We start from the raw sequence: 23,047 nt of genomic DNA on the forward strand, positions 1-23,047 counted from the left end.
CAAGGCCGGCATGCCTCCACCAAGCAGGTACCTGCCCATCTGCGATCCATGCATCTGAACCTCTGAGAACCCACAGCCATGTCATCTGAGCCTCATCTTCACTAAATCACCCGGCATGTGTTATGGGCTGAACTGTGTCCCCTTAAAATTCATATATTGGAGGCCTAACCTCCAGGACCTCAGAGGGTGACTGCATTTGGAGATGGGATCTTTAAAGAGGGAATTCAAGTAAAATGAGGTAAGATGGGCCCCAATCCAGTGTGACTGGAGTCCTTAAAAGAGATTAAACAGAGACGTGCACAGAGGGACAACCATGTCAGGACACAGGGAGAAGCCAGCCAAGGAAAGAGGCCTGCTGACATCTCGACCTCTGACCTTTAGCCTCCAGAATTGTGAGAAAATAAATTCTTGTTACTTAAACTATGCAGTCTGTGGTATTTGTAATGGCAGCCTTAGAAAACTAACTCTGTGTGGAAAATCCCAAAGGGAATCATGTTTTTGGTGGGAGGGGGTTGTTTATTTGTTTTATGTTGTTGTTTTTTTTAAGCCTACCCCAGGCAAATATAAGCCAATAAACTGCTTGGTAAATAGTGTGAACATGAAGTAAAGAGAGAGGGGGAAATAAAAGAAAAAAACAAAGGCATAATGTGTTGACATTTTGTATATTTGGTATTTGTAAGTCTTTAAAAAAATTTTTTCAGGCCATTTTTTTCCTTAAAAAAAAAAAAGCAACCAACAGCAATACTCTGTACAAGTATAACAAACATTAGAAATATGCATCATTCCAAAATAGTTACAAGAAAATTACAGTTTAGAGTCCACATCAACATGTCCTATTCATATGTGCCCCCAAGGGAGAAAAAGCTACAGTATGTTAAACACACAACTGCTACACAGTAGTCTGAAAACTCAGAAACTTGGACTTTTGAGGCAAATCAACATCAGTCACCAAGACTTTGTTTTAGCTCATCAAGCGCAATCAAGCATTTCAAAAAAAATAAAATAAAATAAAATAAAAATCAAGCTTTTTCATCCCACATGAAATACAAATATGAATCAGCTGCATAGTTGACCCCACCCCACCCCCACGCCCGAGAGCCTCTGACTTCGCCAAGTACAAATCCAGTGGAGTCAATTATGTCCAAGTCTGGTTGGAGGTCACAATGCGGCCATGGGGAACAGACACCAAATGTCACTTCCCACTGGTGCCAGTCGTTACTAGATTCAACTTTGGAGGCAAAATGTTTTTGCTTTTGGGAGAAGATATTAATGGCCCAAGCCCCCCAAACCAGCTGGTCACCAATCTGTAGCCCTTTCATGGACAGCGGATCACACTGGCTGCTTTTCTATGTGCAACTGTCAAATACTGAGCAGGGAGCACAAACCATCCCCACGGTCCCAATGGACTCTCCAAATTCTAGTTCATTGTTCCTGGGAGGGCTTGGGACAGAAGCTCAGGGCACCGTGGTCTTATATCAGACCCGCTCTCAGCCTGTCCTTACTATTTACACATTCATCTTCCCTTTCCAATGACAGTGCTATAAATACACTGGCCACCCCCAGTGGCTGGTCCCCAATCCTTCCCAGGCTGCAGAGCATCATCATGACCTTCGTGTGACCTACCCATTTGGAATTCCAGACCTCTCCACCTCAAGCCTTCCTCCTAGGATCGGGGTGACGTCGGAGAGTGGCTTGCTGGGGCTGTTGCCCAACTATTTCCCAAGCTCACGTCAGGCAGGGGAAGGAGGGTCTCTGTGCTTTGCAATTTTTACACAAGATGTTTACAATTATGTTGACTTAATCTTTTGAGGGACTCTGATATTCTAAAGGACATTTTTAGGGGCAAGTCTTTCCTCTGGTTTTTCCGTGGCAGCAGTGCAGACAGAGCAAGGCTTAGAAACTACAGTGGGATTTGATACTTCAGGCCCCCACCATGAGTGGGAAAGGTGTGGCCCAGAGAGTGGCTATTGGGACAGGGAGCTCTGAATGGTGCCTGGGACTCTCCGCAGCCTGCATGAGTTGGGGGCAGATCAGTGTGAAGGTGCCGGAGCAACAGACCCAGAACCAGCTCCACCCCAAACCCAGGGACGGTGTGGCTTTCCTGGTCCCCACCTACAGAGCCACAGCCCTCTGTGACATGGAGTTAGGAGGGCCCAACCTGGCCTGTCCACCTCATGCTTGAAAGCCTGATACTGAATGGACTGCTTACTACCTAAGAATGCAAAGGATTCAGCAAAAAGTGCAATTTCCATTTGAGAAGCAAACTCTCCCCAAATCATGACACCACCATGACCTCTCCTTTTAATCCTTTCAGTACCTCACAGGGAAAGGGGGACAAAAGACATACAGCATGAAACCTCTGAACCACATCGAGGGCTTTCAGTACATTGAGGTTCATCCTATATCACCCTAAAATACCCAATAACATGTCCAGTCGCTTCTCAAAGTGCCAGTGAGGTGAGGAACATGGCAGCATCGGGTGGCAGGATCCCTCGGGCCCACAGTGACCAGGGAGGCAGAGAAGTCCCCGCTCCCATTCTCAACAGGACACATGGTCCTGAGTGTGCAGCAGGATGTGTTACTGTGGGACACGGCCACAGGACTCCAAGGACTCGGTGATTCCTTCATAAGACCTTGTATACTTCATTGCCTATTGGAAAACAAACTCGAAACTTCTTCAAAATATAACCTGAGCCACAATATAAAAGAAACAAATCCTTTCATGTTAATGCCTTGAGAAGTTTACAGATGATGTACCCATAAAGTAAACCCACATAAATTCTGAAATTCTTGGTGAATACACACCTGAAGCCAAAAAAAAAAAAATTAATCTACATTAAAAATCAAAGTAATTACAGCAGCAGTATAGTGAAAAGAGGTTTTAAAAATAATAATTACATCTTTGATACAAATCAGACTTTGTACACCTCAATTCATAGGAATGACTGTTTTAAGAGTTTAGTATTTATATGTACAGTAGATACCGATATGTGTCACTGCAGATAGGGACTAAAGCCAGTGGACTTTGGGGGAGGGGGATTCATCTGACACTGAATTCACACCGAAGTGTTCACAGATTGCCACACTTTAAAACACACACACACACACACACACACACACACACACACACACATACAGACATACAGACACACACAAAATGCCAACCTGAGTAAAACATTACTAAAAACCCAGAGCATCATGAATCACTAAGTCACATATTGCACCTTTAAATAATCCTTCTTACCAAAGACAGAAATGAGAGAAGGGTTGAGACAGGGACAAGGAAAGGATTTATGTCACCGTAGGATTCCTCTGCTTCTCCCATCCCCACCCGCAGAAACTCTCACTGTGATATTTTAGTTTCCATTCTCACCCAACCAATGGGCTGAAAATGTTGCCAACAGAAGTCTTTGGAGAAAACTGGGAGGGAAAAAAATAAAATAAAAGCAAGAAAGAAATGGAGCACAGATGTCCGTGGGGGGAGGGAGGGAGCAAAGAGAGGCCTCCTCGAGTTGGGTGAGAAGAGGAATGTGAGCGAGAAGGCGAACCTCGGATGCTAAACTATTGTTTAAATATTCCACATACTCCAATTATGAGATTCGATACAAAAATAGAGATATCTACTGAGTTTTGCCTGTGGAAGCATAATTCAGAAAAGGCACATGTTCAAATAGAAAACTTATGCGGAAGAGGCACCGCATCCCCCTCCCTACACAATTATCACCCACAATTATGTATTTTCCATCAGCTAGATTCCAAGATACAGTAGGTAAAAATAGACCTCTGATACTTAAAATATATTCAACCCAACACAATCCTGGCTTTAGCATGTGAATCATATAAAATAGTCTCTTTTAAAAAAAAAAAAGAAAGAAAGAAAAGAAAAGAAAGAAAAAGAAACCTGTTTTGAAAAAGAAAAAAAAAATCGTAGCTCACTTTTCCTGATTTTCCACAATTCTCAAAGAAAATAAAAAAGTGAACTCATCCCATTGGTAACAGGAATGCAGTTGATTTGCTCACCCCCATCCACAGCCCCTGAAAGCCCCAGCTTCTCATCTGCCACGTTTGACATGCGCAGCTTCACACCCTCCAGAGTAGTTCTAACAGAACAGAACACAGAATTGAGATAAGAGACGTATGAAGACATGTCAACATCGGGGCGTTTTCCTCTGCTGTGGGTGCGTCGGTCTGGTTAACTTCAAAAAGGATCTGCTTTGGAATTAGGCGATGTAACCATTTGTTTTTCCAAACATGCTCACTGGCTCGAGGTTTTCATAGATTGTCATTGCAGTCATATTCTGGTAGATGAGATTGACTTTGGAGTCTTTCTGGGATCTGATAATATCCAAAACACACTGATTGAGGAAAACATACTGGTCCTGAGAGAGAAAAGGAGAGAGCCAATGAGCACAGGTCCCAAGATTAGCACCCAAACTACTTTCCAATACATCATCCCTGTCACCAACCACCCAAACTCCACCCCACCCAATGGCAAGCAGCGAGCAGGTTTTAAGAGGTTCACAACATTCTGGTAAAATCTGAAAGCCCAGACAGCAAGATTTCTGCATCAGTGATTCTCAACCAGAGAGGCACATTCCCCCCTGCCCTCCCCATGGACACATATCGGAATCCTGGGGAAGGGGAGGATGTGGAGGAGATAATGCACAGATGTTCAAAAAAATAACAAGCCCAGCAAGATTTCCTGGGCTCGGGAAGCTGCGCAGCAGAAGTAAATCATAATTCTCAAGATAGAAGATGGGATAAAGGAGTGATGAGGTGAAAAGCAGTGAGAACTACATCAGGATCTGCAGGTAGCCATGGGGGAAAAATGAAAGAGAGAGAGAGAGAGAAAGGACTAGGTTGTGGCTCAGTGGTAGAGCGCTTGCCTAGCATGTGTGATGCACTGGTTCTTTCTCACACAAAAATAAATATATAAATAAAAATATTGTGCTTATCTACAACTAAAAATATATCAGAGGAGGAGGAGGAGGAAGAGGAGGAAGAAGAGGAGGCCAGGCACTGTAGTACATGCTTATAATCCCAGTGGCTTGTGAGGCTACAGCAGGAGGATCAAAAATTCGAGGCCAGCCTTGGTAACTTGGAGAGGCCCTAAGCAACTTAAAGACCCTGTCTCAAAAAATTAAAAGGGGCTAGGGGTGTAGCTCAATGGTTAAGCACCTCTGGATTCAATCCCCAGTACCAAAAATAAAAAGAGGTGTATGCCAACACAGAAAGATAACCATAATCCTGTAAGGAAAAAAAAAATGAGGAAGCCTTATGAAGAAAACAGGATCCATTTTTTTCAAAATACTCTACTCCTTTTGAGTGAGTGAGTGAGGCTGTATATATACTGAGGAACATAAAGTGGCCTATAAAAGACATATTCCAAACTAGACCCATTGACAGCCTCCAGGAAGCAAGCTTGGGGAAGAAAAGGGAAAAAGGAAAAATATACTCTACAAAGTCCTATATTGCTAAATTTTTTAATGACTAAGTACTATTTTCAGAACATAAAAAAAAAGAAAAGAAAAAAATCCACAGGCACAAGACTTCTGTATTTCTTAAAAGAACACAGAGACTGAGAGATAGATGACTCTATACAATTATAGCAGAAAAATGAAACTCAAATACAGGAGATAAATGTTCCTCTTTTCATTCAATGGCACAGTTCACCTTGAAGCACACAATGTACCTGGGCCTCCAGAACATTCCCTGCTAGACTCAAAAACACAGTGCATATTCAGAGGGTTCTAAATTGGTATAGGGCAACAGCCGGATACAAAATTAATATTCTGCTCTCATCTTGGTCAAGGCACATCCATCCCTTAGAGGAAGGCTAGTCCCCACTGTACTGTGACGAGAACATGCCTTGAAAACACTGTCGATCGGGAACATTTCGGGGAAAACAAATCTAACAGTCCTGCACACGTTCCATGGTACACAGTCAACGTTCATTTTTCCCACTGGCCGTCACCTCTGTATCTCTTGACAACTAATGTTCTTTAACGGCTACGAGGATGGGTGGGGACTAAGTGCTGCATTAATGCTTAAGCAGAATCATGCTATTTCCTAGCTTTCCTGCTTAAGACATCTGTTTGGTCAGCTTACTTTAAAGATGTCAGATCTTCTTAGAAAAAAAAAAAAAAGTGGAAGGATCAGTTTTACTAAAACCCAGACACCAAAGTTTGGAGACGTGAAAAGATTATTTGATAAGTCAGAGGCAGCACGGTGAAGGATCCTGACACTATCCAGGTAGTTCCACGACTGGGATCAGTGCCACTACGTCACTTGTATCAGGTCATTTAATTCCAACTCAGTTTAGGATTTGCAACGAAATTCAGTGTTACTCCAGAGCCAAGAGCTAGAAGACCTGGAAAGGTGAAATATTCTAATGCAAGCATGTGACCCCGTGCCACCTTGAGAAACAGATGGGCAGGGCAGAGTGCCCGTCACGGATCCTGGCCTCACCTCTGTCTGCACCATGAGAGGCCTGTGCATCCGAAGGTCATACACGATACCATACACGTCCACAGTGTTCTCGTTCTCTATCTGATAGATGAGACGGTCGATAGCAATGAAAGTGCCCGTCCTTCCAACCCCAGCACTGAAAGAAAGGGACAGAAGCCCATCACTGTGGTTTGCCTCAACTGTGGACTTCCAAAAATGCCCCCATTTGTTCTCATTTCTTGTTCTTCTCCACTAGCACTGTTGGAAAGCCATGGCCAGGATCAGCCAACCTTGGCTCAACTGAAATGGCAGCAAGTCAGGATGCACTAGCTCGAGCCTAAGGCCTAAGTCCCAAACTCACTTTTGAGTTAAAAGTCTTAAATAAAACACCTTGTCACAGAGTCTCCACTCATCCCACTCTAGTGGCCACCCTAACCTAGGAGAGGACCTTTCATCTATTTATTTCCCCCACAGAGCAACAAAGCCCCTCCTCCTTTCTTCAGCCCCAAATTAATTCCTTTAGCTTTAAAGTTCACTTCTTATTGTTCCAGAGTAGGAGTGGGCACACTCTTTCTGCAAGGGCCAAATAGCAAATACGTTCAGCTTTGCAGGCCGTAATAGCACTGTGCATGAAGGCAACTATAAAAGATGTGTGAACAAATGGGCTGGCTGTGTTCCATTTTATTTGTAAAACAGGTGACTGATCACAATTGGTCCACAGGCTACAGTTGGCCAACCACTATTCAAGCACCTTGGAGCTTAGGGAATCAATTCAGATCTTTCTTGAATTTGTAAATGACTACTGCAATCCTTTATGCTGTTTTCGTGAACTGCTCATAAATCGCATGTGGAATTGTCACACATTTAGTGCCATCTGCATACCTGCAATGCACCAGAACGGGTGACTCAGGAGGACTCTGCTTCATGTAGTCACGAACAAGGTATCGGAAGTTGATGAGCAGGTCCGTGGTGTCGGGTACGCCGTGGTCTGGCCAAGAGGTGAAATGGAACTGTCGCAGCGGGTGACTCTCACTGGTCTGGATCTACAAGACAACAAAGGGGTCAGGTTCAGAGACAAGAACTGTTTGACAATGTCGCAAAGGAGAGCAGAGCTTGCTCACTGCATGCCTGGGACAGACAACAGGCACTGCAGCAGGAGTGGGCACAACCAGAGAAGAACTTCACAGAGTACCAACGCCTGCTGTGGACCTTCCACATCCTTTATCCTCATCAAATCCTCATAACGTGCGCACGAGGAAAGGGAGAGTCAGAGGAAAGTGAGTGGCTTCCCCGACATTCACCTCAGAGCCAGCCGAGACATCTACTCCTCCTCCCGTTCCGATCTCTTCTTCCCTTTCCAGTTGCTGGCCAACAATGGACTCACATCTTTGAACCTGCACCTCCTGAGAGATTCACAAACCCCCTTCCTAAGCCCACCTGGGGACGTCGCTGACCACAAAACCAAAGGTAGTTTACCCAAATAAAACCATGAGGATCCACACCTCATAATTCATCAAGGTCCTCCAGAGACTCCAAGAGAATGGCAGGCAATTAGCAAGCGCCAAGCAAATATTTACAATTGCAGGGTTTTGAGAAAGGTTCCTGCCCACCCTGCCCACTGCCAAAATCTATTTCAACATCTAATAGACAGTAGAAACTGGGTCCTGTTCCAACAAACTAGTTATTATGCCTACTGATTTTCTACCTCTGACCAAACATGTACTTTCAAGTATCAGAACTGACCCAGCTACAGCCCATGACTGAGCCTTGGCCTCACCAAGTGGACTCACAGCTGGACCGCAGGCATCTCCGTCTCTTTTATGAATGCTGTCCTTTGAGGCTAACGTTTTACTCTGTATTTATTATAAAAATCAATGATTTCACATTAATCAAAATTTTGAAAACAGTTGGAAGAAAGGGCAAAGTGAGGTGGAGCCTCATCACAAACAAACTTAACATCCCCAAGTTTCACCAAAAGTCCTCATCCAAGGAAAGGGGCTAGCTAGGCAAAGTAGGAGGAGAGAGAGGGACAGAAAAAGAAATCAAGGAAGGAAATAGTCCTCACTGTTATTTCTGCAGAGGGGCTCAGGTTAGGGGTGGTGGTAAAAGGAAAACTCTTAGCTGTATTAATGCTCTCATTTTTTTTAAAGGAACATGTATTCGTGCATTTTATAAAATTAAAAGAATAATATTTTACTAAATGCCATCTGGTAACCTGGATTGGATTCTAATATAAGAGAAAGCTTTAGTGGGAAAAAAAAGTGAAATCTGAATTAATCTGGAGTTTAATTAATGAAACAATAATGACAGCCATAACAATCTTTTTATATGATGTGGGCAATTTGACCCACAGTTCCCCTCCACAATGGCAAACTCCAAGCAGGAAAAGCAACCAGAGATAAGCCACTCAGTTTAAATGGGCAAAGCATACAGAAGTAAGCAAGGTTTTTCAACTATTAAACCTAATTGTTTAGGCAGCCCAGCCAGTGCCTGGTAACAGCTTTGACAACAAAGGAGGAAGTAAAATATTAATTGAGCCTAGAATCTTTGAGACACAGCAATAAGTGAAGAATTAATATTTATTATCCTGTGCTTTACCTCTGACTTATAGAACCTTCAAGGATAATCCTTGTCAACTAGAATTTAACACCCCAATTCCCAGAAGAGTCGGCACCACTGGGTCTGCTGCCCGGCTTTTCTTCCACACACTTTTCATAACACTCATAAGATTTCATCTCCTCAAGTGTCTCAGTCACATTATGTTCTAACATCTCATGATGACAGTCATCCCTCAGCAACCTTGGGGGTTCCAGGACCCCCACAGATATGAAAATCCATGGATGCTCAAGTCCCTTAAATAAAACGACACAGTATAAAATGACACAGTATTTGCACATGACCTACACACATCCTCCTGAACACGGTCATGCACAAAGTTTCAACAGCAGACCATCTAGAAGATATTGTGTGTGCATGACCTAGGAGTGCAGTAGTTTGTACCATCAGGTTTGTGTAAGCACACTCCATGTCGTTCACAGGATGACACACTTCTCAGCACCTACCCCTGTCATTAAACAACACATGACTGTACTTTAAGTCATCTCTAAATTTACTTATAAAACCTAAACTATAATATAAATACTATGTAAATGGTTGTTACACTGTATTGTTTAAGGAGTAATAACTGGAAAAAGAAGTCTATGCACTCAGTGCAGATACAACTTTTTTTCCTAAACATTTTTTGATGGTAAGTTGGTCAAATCCATGGATCTAGAGCCTGGGTATCAGAGGGCCAGCTGTATACATACTATGTATATGTATCATTTCAAATAAGTGAGTAACAATATAGTTAGATAAGTCAGAGTTTCTCCTTTCTCCAAAGGCTGGGCATGTGCACGGTTTCCATCTTTCATCCATTATAAATAATGCCCAGACTCATCTTTATGACTAACAAAGCCTATTCCTGTATTTCCTACTATTTCTTTAGGGGAGAGACTTAAACTTGGAACCAGAAGATAAAAGAGAATAAATTGCAAATAGTTAAATCCATCTACACAGCTGTCAGGAGGTATCAGTGTCATTTCATGGCATGGCCTCTATTTCAAACACTGTTTAAAAAATAAAAATAAGAACATATAGACTTGATGTCCTAGAACACCTGCACAATTTAATTGGATTTGTGTTTGTAACTTTTTGGGGAAAAGATGCAATGTGCATAGTAGAGAGGCCCTGAAATCCTATTAATATAACCCTTATAAACCACTCCTGGGCTGGGCTTGTGGCTCAGTGGTAGAGCACTTGCCTAGCACATGTGAGGCACTAGATTCGATCCTCAGCACCACATAAAAACAAATAAATAAAATAAAGGTATAAACCACTCCTAACAGCAATTGGCACCCCTGATGACATATTCCCAACCAAATAATCCAAAAGGCTTCAGTGTGTGACAAAAACTCCCTGAACAAATCACCTGGAGGAGGGAGGAAAGAACTACTGATGCAGGGTCATGCTCTTAAGACTCATTTTATTCAGGAAAAATTCACAAAATTTCTCTCCAGAAAATAAATACAAGGAGTTGCCTTTGAGTGTATTTATATAAGAATACCTTTATTCTGCAAAATAAAGAAAAAAGAAAGAAAACTAAAATCATTTTCCTGATTCAAAAAAAAAAAAATAACCTAACAGTCAACATCAATCTAAACGTACACCCCGAAATCAGAAACTGCTAGCTTTTTAAGATCTATCTATTTTCACCTCTTACTTACATTTTTCACTGTGAAATCTCTGATGGTCCATTCCGGAAGAACAATTTCTGATGTCATTGCCACAGTTATGTCCCCATAGTCCTGGGCCTGCTTGGAGGGCCAGTACTCCTCACATTTTGTCTGAAATAAAATTGCAAAATTGCACTTTTCATGAAAAGACTCAGATCACATCAACTACTATCACTAAAGCCTCACAAGGAAAACCAGGTAACAGAAACCAGCATGAGGGACAGAACTGGTCCCTTAGCAGGGCTCTGGGTTGACCCTCTCTGGCTTTTAATTTATAATTCTTGTCAACTCCTTTAAAATGGGAGCTTTCAGACTTTGTAAAAATCAGACCTGCCAACACTGGGTCATCATTTTCTCTCCCCTGCCATCCCCAGTTTTACCACTGAGCTACATTCCTGGCCCTTTATAATTTTTATTTTGAGAGAGTATCTTGCTAAGTTTCCCAGACTGACCTAGAGCTTGTGCTCCCCCTGCCTCAGCCTCCCAGACAGCTGAGATCACAGGTGTGCACCACCGGGTCCCATCATTTCTGCATTTCTGATTTAGAGCCAAACACCTGCGATCTCTTGACATTGGGACACAATCCCCATCCAGTTCCTTTTGGCCTTTTGAGGAGCCACTCCACGACAGAGCACTGCACTAAACTCAGGTTGGCCCATAACCCCAAGCAGCCCAAAGAAATGAGAACTATTCCCAGCACTTGTAGATACACCCCATTTGCAGTCCAAATACACACAGCAGTAAAGGGGATCAAGTTGAATCACACTGAGATCTTCGATTCTGATAAAGTTGGTGAGCAAATGTAAACAGAAATCAAAACTAGGAAATAACTGCTCTTCAAGAATAGCTGAATCCCCATTTGGCAAATACCTTACACACCAGCGCACAAATACACAACTTCCCAAGGTGTGTTCACTTGCTAGTAGCTTCAAACTTGACTGATTATCTGACTTATCAGAGAGGTTTGTTTTGTTTTTAAAAACAAATGCCTGGGTTTCCCCTCCAGAGATATGACTCTGGCTGGGGAATCTCTGCTTGTTTTTTTTAAAGATCCAAGCTTCAAGAAAGAACTCAAGACTGGGATACATTCTAATACAGATTGGATTCCCAGTTCAGCCTCTTATCAGCTGGATTCTGTTGCTACTTTGTGAGCAAGTTATAAGGTTCTCTGAGCCTCAGTTTCTCCCTCTATAAAGTAATGATAATATCTCCCAGGGTTGATCTAGGAAAACCATAATAAATATGGCAGCAACTTAGGCTGTAAACAACTTAGTGAGACCCTGTCTCAAAATTTTAAAAAATAATAAAATAAAAAATTGTTTAAAAGGGGGATGTGGCCCATGTGGCACCCCTGGGTTTAATCTCTGATGTCAAAAAAAAAAATGCAATTCTAATGCAGAAAATGCATTGGCTTCCTTTCCCTTTGACCCAGTCAGTAACACCCACTTCTACCCTGACCTAAGATGAATGGCCCATCTAAATTCATCTTCATGTTCTCCACACATTTAACTATTCATTTTCACTTGTCTAACAGTTATGATAATATTCCACGGACAAGGTCCTGGGATCAGCAGTACTGTAAAGTTTATCTGCATTCATAAAATGACGGTTCTTTCATGCCCTTAAGAGCCTATTGTCCTGATGCAAGAAGGAATGCAGAACCCAGCCCTGCGTATCACAGGCAACCGGAAGCCGAGCACCATCACCTGCCGACCCTTGTGATCCCTCCTGCTCCATGACCTCCACTAGCACAGGAGCTTACCCACACTTGAAGCTGGATAAACATCTAGTAACTTTATGTTTTAAAGAACTACTTAATAATTTAGCCACATTCCTAAGATACACTCATAAGATAAAAAGAAGAGGTTTTAAAAGCCTCAGTATAATGTCTATTATGAAATAATAGTGTGTGTGCATTTATACACATTGACAGAAATTTTACTTTCAAAAATAACCAGAAAAAAGAAAAGTGAGTAACCATCCAAAACTTTTTTTAAAAGAACATTTTTTTTTTAAATGACAACTGATGAGTTCCCACTATCACCTAGGATGGTACCAACTTAGTATGTACCATGGACTTCAGCATCTGTATCACCTGGCCACTGCCAGAAATGCTGTTCTCAATGAGAAACTGGGGGTAGAACCACCTTCCAGGTGATTCTGAAGGACATCCAGTGTGAGAACCACTAGCTTAAGGAATCCATTCCTATTCCTCAAGAAGTAAAATCTACATTTTTTTTTAAATCAAGAATGCAGCTCAGTGGTATGGCTCATGCTTGGCATGTACAAAATCCTGGGTTCAATTCCCAGCAACAACAGCAAAAATTCACGGAGTAACATCAGGCACCAAAATTTTGAATTCAGCACGTTTTTCTATCTTCTTTATATCCACTTAGGGAAACACAGAGTCTTATTACCAGAAGAAATCTTATCATTGATGGAAACAATAGGAGGATTCCAGGACATCAGGAAGAGCTGCTGCTGAGACTTATCTGGGGATAACACTGAGATTTTGCTTCAAGGAGGGGCCTCACTGATAAAAATCTAAGTGTGAAAATCACCGAATTGGTGAAACCTCCAAGCTGAAAGATAAAGAAGCCTGCTACTTACTGACAGGGTGCACACAGCTGATTATGGAGAGAGCTATGCATCTCTGTTATAGTTTAGATATACAGTGTCCACCAGCTCCTCCTGTGTGAGACAATGCCAGAATTCTCAGAGGTGAAATGATTAGATTATGAGGTGTGAGCTAATCAGTGGATTAATCCACTGATATGGATTAAGTGGGCAGTAATTTGGGCAGGTCAGGTGTGGCTGGAGGAAGTAAGTCACCAGGATGTGCCTTTATAGGGGTTTATGTTTTAGTCCCTGATAAGCAGTCCCTGAGAGCTCTCTCTCAGCTTGATGGTTGTCACGTTCTGAGCAGCTTCCCTCTGCTGCGCCCGTGCGCCATGATGTTCTGCCTCACTTCAGGCCCACAGCTGTGGAGTCAGCTGCCCATGGACTGAACCTAAGAAACTATGAGCCAAGATACATGTTTTCTCCTCTAAGTTGTTCTTGTCAGGTCTTTGGGTCACAGTGATAAAAAAAATTAACTGAAACAGTCTCACTGGAGATTTTCCACAGCACTAACCCAACTCTTGCTATTTACTAACTCCAGCAGCAGTGACTTAATGAATTGAGGATGTTGCTATTTGTATACAAATGAACATAATGAAAAATCAGATGTTTTTCAAGATTAAAAAAATATAACATGAAAATCAACAGAGAGACTTTTAGAGGAGAGGAAGGGAATCTGGAGGAGGAGGAAGAGAGGCTAATGGGAAAGTGAACATAATCAAAATGTTATCTGCATGTACAAATATGCCACAATCAAATCCATTATTCTGCATAATTAAAACACTAATAAAAATGAATAAAAGCTTAAAAGAGAAAAAACTTTTTAAGGAATAAAAGGAAAAATAAAGTTCTAAGAATAAAGATAGTAATATTTAGGAGGAAGGTTTTTTTTAAAGACATAGTTGCACCACAATTAAAAAAAAACATTAATTAATTTCATTTGATTTTTAAATTTTTAAAGACTTACCCTTCCCTGTTCAACACATTTGGTCAACATCACAATGGCATAGACATTTTTCTCCCAAACCATGCGCCAAAAATCCTTCAAAGTGTTGGGTAAAGGTCCTTGTGTGGCAATAAACTCTCTTTTGGAATGGTAGCCCTAAAGACAGGAAACACATACTCAGTGTCCAAGAAAACAGAAAGGAACACTCTGATATTTCTGTCGTAACAACCCAGGACTATGAGCCATCTGCCGACTTACTGGCATGTAGTTGGCATTAACGTAGTCATCAGTGGAATGGGTCTGGACTGAAAGTTTGACTCGAGAAATATCATCTGTAACCATAAAAGGAGAAATCAAGGTCCACGTTAGAAGCCAGCGTTTTAGAGAAGTTGCAGACATGAAAGAGAACAGGAGTGCAAGATCTGGGCTGTGTCTCTTGGAAGAGGAGCAGCTTAGGATCCTCAACATCAGCTCATTTAATCTCACGGTCATCCTGTGTGACTGCGGCATGGAGGAGTTACACGGTCGCCCAAGTAGGGCTCATAAATGGCACAGACAGGGTTAGAACCCAGGAAGCCGGACACCAAGGCCCCAGCTCCTAACCACACCAGTCTCCCTGCTCAGACAAAGCAAGAGGCCGCAGGTGTCTGCCATGAGCAGAGTAGGAATTGTACTGGGCAATTTTTTTCATTCCTCAAAAGCACCCCACAAGCTTTTACCCTGTTTTACAGAAGAGGAAACTGGGGCTTATGAGTTGAAGTGACTCATGGGAGCCTTTGTATCTGGTGAGCAGCAAACAATGCAAAGTTAATGCCTGTTCTACCACGACAGGGTACACGCCCAGGTAAACCTCTTCCACCCTGCCTCTATCCTTATATAAAAAGGTTGTTATAAAAAATACTAAGTTCAAGAATAAACTGAATGTATAAGACTACTATGCATAGAAGTGTCAAAGTACTCACGTTTTCTAACTATGACTATCATTTTCAAAAGCATGACACACAAATTTGCCTGATTCCCCAGCAGTGAAATAACCTTAGAACTCCAAGAGTCAGGACAGGCCTTGAGTGGTACCACCGGGGCTGCCCTGTCTCTGCCCACACCCACCTCACCTTCTCTGGGACAAAATAACACAGCAATGTTAAACCCAGTGACCAGTGTGAGTCTCAGTCAAAAGTCTTCCAACAGAAACCATACCCAGACACCAAATTCCCAGCCCTCGCTCCAGATCCGAAACTCTGCACAGATGTTCACAAGAGCAGGCTGATAATCTGAGGTGGCCTCAGAAGCAGTGCTAGGGCAGCTCCCCCCAACCCAGACTAAAAAGATTTTTCTCAGAAATGGAGTCAATACTCCTTGTCAAGTGTAAGGGGAGGAAATGAAGAAAAAAGAACCCAAGAGCTAGAGAAAAATGCTGAGACTAAACTGAGAAATTCATGTTTTTGTCCAGGAAAGAGAAAACATGGCTTCAAATTGAAAAGACAATGTCTCTAAATAGCCTGATGTACAAATTACCCACAAGTCTGTCAGTTTCAGCTAAATCAGAACATGGCTGCCATCCACCTGCACTTCCTTCTGGGCCCTAACTAACCCCCATCCCCAAAGAGAGACCACAACCCACTTTCATCTAACAGCTGATGTAATAAATGATTCTCCTTTTAAACTCAACTTGCTGTTTTCCCTGTTGGTTGTGTGGCAAACATGGGTAATTCTTAAAAATAGGAAGGATCCCACACATAACTCATATTTAGCTGTGGAATGTGCTTAGCCAATCAAAGGAGTGTCTGGACGAGCAGCAAGTGCAACCGGCCTGTTATGCATCTTCCCACCTTCACCCTGAACTCTACAAATTGAAATAAACAGGCTGAGAGACAGACAGCGGGGTTGAGAGCACAAACTCTGGTTTTCCTTGAATGAGGCTTGCAGCCTGGTCCAGAGCCTGGTTTTGCCCTTCCTGCCTGTGTGACCTTGAACAAATCACCTACACTAGGTGCTGCGTTTTCCGCATCTACTCATAGTAGTTCTATACATTCAGTTTATTCTGCTACTCAATTCACAGTGTGATCATGAGCACTCAATTAAATGAGATGTCCCTGAGAGTAGCATTGAACATACAATAGGTGACCACTGAATAGTTCTGGAATGTGCCTATTAGTTAGAGCCACTATGCCCCGACCCCGTTAGAGAGGTGTCGGCCAGCAAGAAAGAAGGGAAGGGCGTGTGGGCGAAGTCTCTTACAGGGCAGAACGTTATTATAGCGATTCTTTCCTCTGTTCTCTGCCAGCTCAGCCGCATATTTAGGTAGACTAATTCCAACAAGCTTCAGATCCTGAAAACAAAATGAATGAGTTGATTATTCAGTCTTCACATATGATTACACTGAGCACAGAGTGTGGCAGGACCAAGGGGGAATGCAGAGGTGATCATTTATCTGTGTCCCCCAAAGGTATGCTGAACATCCAACTTCCAGTACCAATGATTAGTGGCATCTAACTGGAAAACTCCATAACTATTGACGTCATCAAATTAAAATGAGGTCACGCTAGAGCAGGGTGGTCCTTAATCTCATATGGGTGTATTGATGTAAGTGGAAAAGAGGCAAAGAGAGACTCACACAGGCAAAAGAGACGCCACGAGAAGATGAAGGTAGAGATCAGTGACGCTACCACAAAACCAAGGAACAACCGGGGCCACCAGAAGCTGCAGGTGGGAAGCGAGGACCTTCCCCTAGAGCTAAATTGTGCCTAATCCCAGTGACACAGGATGCTGAAGCAGGAGGACTACAAGTTTGAGGCCAGACTCAGCAACTTAGCAAGACTCTGCCTCGAAAAATAAAAAGGGCTGGGGGCTTGACTCAGTGGTAGAGCATACGTTTGTTTACATAAATACATTTCTGTGGGCTTTAGGCCCAGAAAACCAACACACAGCTAAAAGAAGAAGAAAAAAAAGGGCCAATTCCTGCCTTTCAGGGCTTGCAACCTAGGGGAGAGGTGTAGACAGAAATCGCCAACATGACAAGACAGAATTGAACAAACACCGAAGGTGGAAAACAGCAACGTGCCACAGGTGGAACAAGGCAGTCTGAGGACAGACACTGCAAAGGACAGAGAACTGCAAGGACAGACAGAGACTTCATGTTCCCCCAATGGGATCTGAGGAAGGGACATGGAGAAGGGAGTGTACTGTGAGCTGTGCCAGGTGGCGAGCAGGGTCTCGGGGGTGTAAATGTGGAGGACCAGTGTGCAGGGATGCTCTGAGCAGGGCAGTTCCAGGGCTGCTCTGGGGGGCAAAGGCAGGGATGGAAGTCAGACACTGGCAGTGAAACTGCACATAATCCTCCAAGTCAAACTTGGAGACCTCTCAAAGCCCCATCTGGTTTTCTTTCCAGCTCCTACAGTGTGCTAGTTATTCTATTCAATAGTCCTCTAACTTGAATTCCTAGTTTCTCTACCCCTCTGCGTAATCCCCAAATATCAAGATTAAACACATAATCTACCAGAAGTGACAGTCAGTCCATCTGAGCTCTCAGGGTCAACAATGGGATCTCCAGGGTACAGGCACAAGTTTCAGCCCTCTGACATAGTCACCTCTTACACAAAGCATCACCTTAACACAAAGATTGTCCAGACACTCAGGAGAAAACACAAAGCAATGGAAAACACAACATTTGCAACCACGGACCTCATATTCCTCTGCAAAGCCACAGTTGGAGTCGGCTTGCTGTTTCTTAAAGTAAGCCTCAAAATTCTCCACTCTGATTAACTTGGACCTAAGAAAACCAAAAAAACAAATTATTAGCATTGTGTTTACATTTGCAGAAGTTCATACTAAAAGTAGAAAAATGTAAGTCATTAAAAAAAGGTGTTACTCACTTTTTAGGTCTTCATCACAGAAGGGGAAAGAAAAAAGTAAGCAATTAGAAAGACTTGCTAATTTGGAAAGTAAAAATCATCTCAAAAGAACAAAACACACAACATAATTTGTTGGGGGGAGGGTAGGATGAGGGCTGGAGATTAGAATAATATTATTCATAAATCACTGAACTGTGAATCAGGGAATCAAACGCTCTTCTATAACTGATCATATCTCTCCCCTTAAATCTAATAATTCACTTAGTTTTTTAAAGAAGAAAATCACAAAGTATGTGTTTACTGATAAAACAATAGAACAAAGCAAGATGCTAGCTTCAGATTTCTTGTAGAAAACAGCCAGCAAGAACTTGCAGATGATCATAGCCAACTCTGTCAATCAGGAAAAATGACAGCAAGTTCCATCAGGAATTCTTTTGTCGCTGAGCAGATTGGGGGATTGGGTGTCCTAAAGTAAAGCTGATAACTATAGAAACTTACTTAATTTGAGAAAAGGACACGTCATTGTTCTTTGCATCTTTCCTGTTTAGAAAGAAAAAGAGATCCATTAGACAAAATAGGCTCATTCTGCATTTCCCCCTTTCACACCTGCACTAAAGCCTTGTCCCTGGGCCTGGGTTCATATCAGACACTAAATCCTGCTCACTAATACCAAACTCAACAGCCCAAGAGCAAAAGCTGGTTACAAATCTGGAAAGTTATTCTCTTTTATATTCTGGGAAAGTAGGTGGAAATCTTACTCAAGAAACTGTCAGGAATTTCCTTGCAAATACATATCAGTGGCATTTCTTTACTGAAAATCAAGACTTGTTCATACTCCCATTTGTGTGAAGACCTGTCTGGTAAGTTAACGTGATAAACCAGAAAATCACGTCAGACCCAGAGCTGCCATGCTGGTGGGCACCCGCATTCTTCCCCATTGCCAGCTCAACTCCATTCTGGTGATTAAAATACACTTTCTGGAAGGCAATTTGGCAGACATGTACCAAAATTGAAGACATGCATACCCACTAACCCAGTAATTGCCCAGTTTGGAATTTAACCTCAAGAAAGAATCATGAGTGTGCCCAAGGATATGTAACTATGGCCAAAAATTAGAAACATCCAATAAATCAGTTAAATAGATGGCACATCCACACAGTTAAATATTCCGTGGCCACTTGAAATAATGATGAAGCGAAGCTGTCCACTCTGTCTTACGTGGATGTGGCAGGCCAGACACTAACATGTAGGATATGACTCCACCCATGTGTGAGCTTTGTAAGCACATCAAAATGGTAAGAAAAAAAAAAAGTTAAGAGCAGTCTTGTGTGTTTCTACAATTATGGATTCCTTTTTTCTCTCTCTCTTTTTTTTCTGTTTTTTTTTTCCCCTTGCATTCATTTTATTTTTCAGTACTGGGGATTAAACTCTACTACTAGGCTACAGCCCCAAGTCATTTTTTGAAACTGAGTCACACTAAGTTGCTGGGGCTGGTCTCAAACTTGTGGTCCTCCTCTCTCAGCCTCCTGAGTCGCTGAGATTATAGGCATGAGCCACCACAGATTAGGCCTACTCTATTTTTATAACAAAAACACTATAAAGCTGTTTCACCCAGCCACTGATCTTTCCTTCCCAAAATTTAAGAACTGTGAGCACTGCCATCATCTCAACAGTGCAAGGTAGCAGCACCAGAAACCAGACACAGGTCACATTAAAAACCCTGGGTCAGGGAGGAAATCCCCTGGTTGACGGCACCTGGATGCAAATCAACCCCAACACCCAGGTTTCCCACAATCAGGCAGGAGGGTAGGCGACAAAGTGCAAAGACCACGTTCAAGTTACGTTCTGCACCTCTGCATTCATGGAATGGGGCTCACAAGATCTGCCTCTCCAGATCCTTGGGAAGGAAATAATTCATGGAAAGCACAAACCCAAGCACACTAGGGGCACCTAAAACAGGGCTGCTATTTTCCATCACTACTTAACCACCCACACCTGCTTACACAGGTCAAATACCAGCTCTCGAGGGATAAGACAGTGTGCAAAGCACTTCACCTTCCAAGGCTCCGCAGCCTCCAGAGCTGGGCACGATTGTTATCCCCACACTACAGAGGAGGCTGCTGAGGCTCAGGTTCCCAACAGCAGGTGAGAGGGGGATCCTAGGTTGGAACCTGGCTGACTCTAAAAGGAAACCTCTGACCACTACCCCGTGGAACTGCCTGTGGACTAGAACACTCTGAGGGAGCACAGCATCCTACGCCGCGGGGTTCACCAACAGCCCAATGCAGCAGCCAAGTCAGGCTGAAAGGAACAGGGCGCTCTCCCAGTGACTCCTTCCAACCCTGGGATGTCTGAAATTTCCCACGATAAAAAGCTCCCTTACGGAGTAGAGTGTTACAATCAACATAAACAATGTCACCTTTTCTTCCTCCAGAAGATGAAGCCTCCCACAGCCACGATGACCAGGGCACCAAAGATACATCCAAACACAGCTCCGCAGATGACACCTGGGCAAAGTCCAAATGGGAGGCACTTGGAAAGGTGTTCCTGCAGGACCCCCAACAAGCAGAGAACTGGCCAGGGGCCTCATAGCACAGGGTGGGGGGTATGGTCAGAGTGCCAGAGTACACGCATGTGCATGTATGTGCACACGCATATGGAGCATGGTTACCTATCTTTGGACCTTAAACTAGTCCAGGCATTTGGAAGCTAGGCTCTTTATCCCCATTATTCCACCACTACCTGGACAGTTGTGAGAAAGGCCTAATTCATCTCCAGGTCTTAGTTCCTCAACTACAAATTTAGGGAACTGGGCTAGATCACTGATTATCCTACCACTTTAGGGTTTTTGAGCCCAACACCCTGTATGAGCAAAAAACACTTTACGGCACCATGCTAAGGTGATGTGGATCTCTCATTTACTGGGGAGGAGTGGGGACTCCCCAGATTTTGCTCCTAGGGAATTCTTTTTTCTACCCAACAACTCCCAAGTAGAAAAAACAGACAAGTCAATTTGTCTCTGGCATGAAGGTGGGGGAGGTACCTCCCTTAGGTTCCTGAAGCTCCCATACCACTCAGTTCTACCACGATGGATAGCAACACTTGACAAGGAGTCCAAGGCCAGAGTTTCAGGCCTCTAAGCCGCTGTGTAACCCTCGGGAAGTGACTTTCCATCTCGGGGTCTTAACAGCCTTGTTTCTAAAACAGATTGAATGAGGCAATTTCTATGATTCCTTCTGATGCAAATATTCGAGAATTCTATGCACCAAAAGTCACACAGCGTGCCCAGCTACTCTGAGATTAAAGGACTAAATAATCTATGCAGATTGGAAATGCAGCTGGCTTTTCGAAAAGGGAGAGTGAGGGTCAAGGGCTGCCGGGACCTCAGAATGGGGAAAGCTGAGCTGAGCCCAGTGAACAAGTGACATCTCCACTTCTAAGAGGGGAGAGGCAGGCACTCCCACCCCCTGGGGTCCAAAGGAGGTGGACACCGGAATTGATGACGGAATTGATGACGGGACTCCTGTCTTTCCTCTACCTGGATCCTGGGGCAAGAAAACCGCCTCTGAATAGGGACCAAAGGTCACGTAGCTCTCAGCTCCGTTGATGAGTCCATCACTTTGAAGGTTAAAGGTAATATTGGTGAAGCCAGCAACACAAGCCCTGTGGATGACAAGGACCACAATCAGGCACACAGAGCTCTGTATTCAGGAGGCTCGGCCCCAAACACAAGAACAAAGGGCCTCACCGGTAGGAGCCCAGAGGCTCCAGCTTCCCGTTGTAGTAGCCGTGGGTGGTTGACTCATTCCCAACGTTGATCTCGTATTTCAAGACCTCAGACAAGCCCTGAGAACGTCCCTTTTCTTCTGTGCTTATGAAGTACGTCACGTAAGTGTTGGAGGCCCCGTTTTTGAAATCCTTATATGTATACTTCAAAACATCTGCGGAAGGGTTATCAGCTAAGAAAGGCACGGAGAAGGCAAATCGTTAAGTGACAGCAGAGACTTGAGTCTCCCGTTCACCTACCGTATGACACTGACGCTGCGTGCCAGTGGCCTCTCACTGTCGGGCTTTGCTTACATTAACTCACTTCACCCCCACGGATCCCATCACAAAAGCTTATTATCCCCACTCTATAGACAAGAAAATAAAAGCACAGGTAAACGGACAGGGCCTGGCCCAAGGTCACAGGGCCCCCATGGTCCTGGATTTCTAAGCCAGACCATCCGGCCCAAGGCCTGGGGTCCCGTTCGTCACAGGCCAGTACTGGTCAGCAGTGCCACTAGGCAACATCAGCACCCTCATTCAGCAAAGGTCTGAGCTGTGGGATTTGTTGAAAACCCTCCCAGCAAAATAAAAAAGAACTTGAAACAGACTCAAAGAGAGAAAGAGAAAAGAGAGAGAAATGTGTCTCAACTCTGCTCTTTGAAATTTTGGAGCCAGCAAACTTTTATCTCCTAGGATCCCTGCAGAGTGTGTTTGGTCCCCGTCTTCTTCAAGGAGATGAGGACAGCACCACAGGCTGAGGTACAGGGAGGGCAGAGGTGGCCCTGCATTTTTCACATGAAAGAATTGCCCCAAACAACAAAGCTTGGCATTTTAAATTCAGGCCCATGCGGTGCCCTCACAGGCAGCAATTGAGGACACTCTGTCATTCCCTTCTGACCACCAAGGAATGTAACGGAGCCCCCTAAGGAAAAGCAGCCTGAATCCACTTCTGCAGGGATGCACTCTGTAAAGGAAATCGTTTTCTGTTTTCTTTCAAAAGAAAGTCATCCTTTAAGGATGATCTGGATGGGAGGGAAGATAATATTGGTTAAGACTAAATAACATTCTGCCTCTAAAAGACCCTGTGTTGCAAAAGAAAAGAAAAATCTACATCAGAGGTTGGCACCTTATGGTCTATGACC

The 23,047-nt window shown here is 43.4% G+C and overlaps 1 protein-coding gene across 3 annotated transcripts in view; it reads right to left on the reverse strand.

The window, feature by feature from the left end:
• Positions 1-643: 643 nt before the first annotated feature.
• Positions 644-23,047, reverse strand: part of Ptprj (protein tyrosine phosphatase receptor type J) — a 180,847-nt gene continuing 158,443 nt past the window's right edge. For all 3 annotated transcript variants that reach the window (XM_078046007.1, XM_078046008.1, XM_078046009.1), the window contains 12 exons: positions 21,886-22,096; positions 21,676-21,800; positions 20,557-20,644; positions 18,636-18,677; positions 17,968-18,055; positions 16,525-16,615; positions 14,545-14,618; positions 14,308-14,442; positions 10,713-10,832; positions 7,330-7,490; positions 6,469-6,604; positions 644-4,379 (listed from right to left, as the gene is read on the reverse strand). In XM_078046007.1, the coding sequence (XP_077902133.1) occupies positions 4,221-4,379; positions 6,469-6,604; positions 7,330-7,490; positions 10,713-10,832; positions 14,308-14,442; positions 14,545-14,618; positions 16,525-16,615; positions 17,968-18,055; positions 18,636-18,677; positions 20,557-20,644; positions 21,676-21,800; positions 21,886-22,096 (1,430 nt within the window). In that variant the 3' untranslated portion in view covers positions 644-4,220. The remainder of the gene's footprint in view (positions 4,380-6,468; positions 6,605-7,329; positions 7,491-10,712; positions 10,833-14,307; positions 14,443-14,544; positions 14,619-16,524; positions 16,616-17,967; positions 18,056-18,635; positions 18,678-20,556; positions 20,645-21,675; positions 21,801-21,885; positions 22,097-23,047) is intronic.

The sequence above is a fragment of the Ictidomys tridecemlineatus genome, chromosome 4, assembly GCF_052094955.1.
Source record: "Ictidomys tridecemlineatus isolate mIctTri1 chromosome 4, mIctTri1.hap1, whole genome shotgun sequence".
In the NCBI taxonomy this organism is placed as follows: domain Eukaryota; kingdom Metazoa; phylum Chordata; class Mammalia; order Rodentia; family Sciuridae; genus Ictidomys; species Ictidomys tridecemlineatus.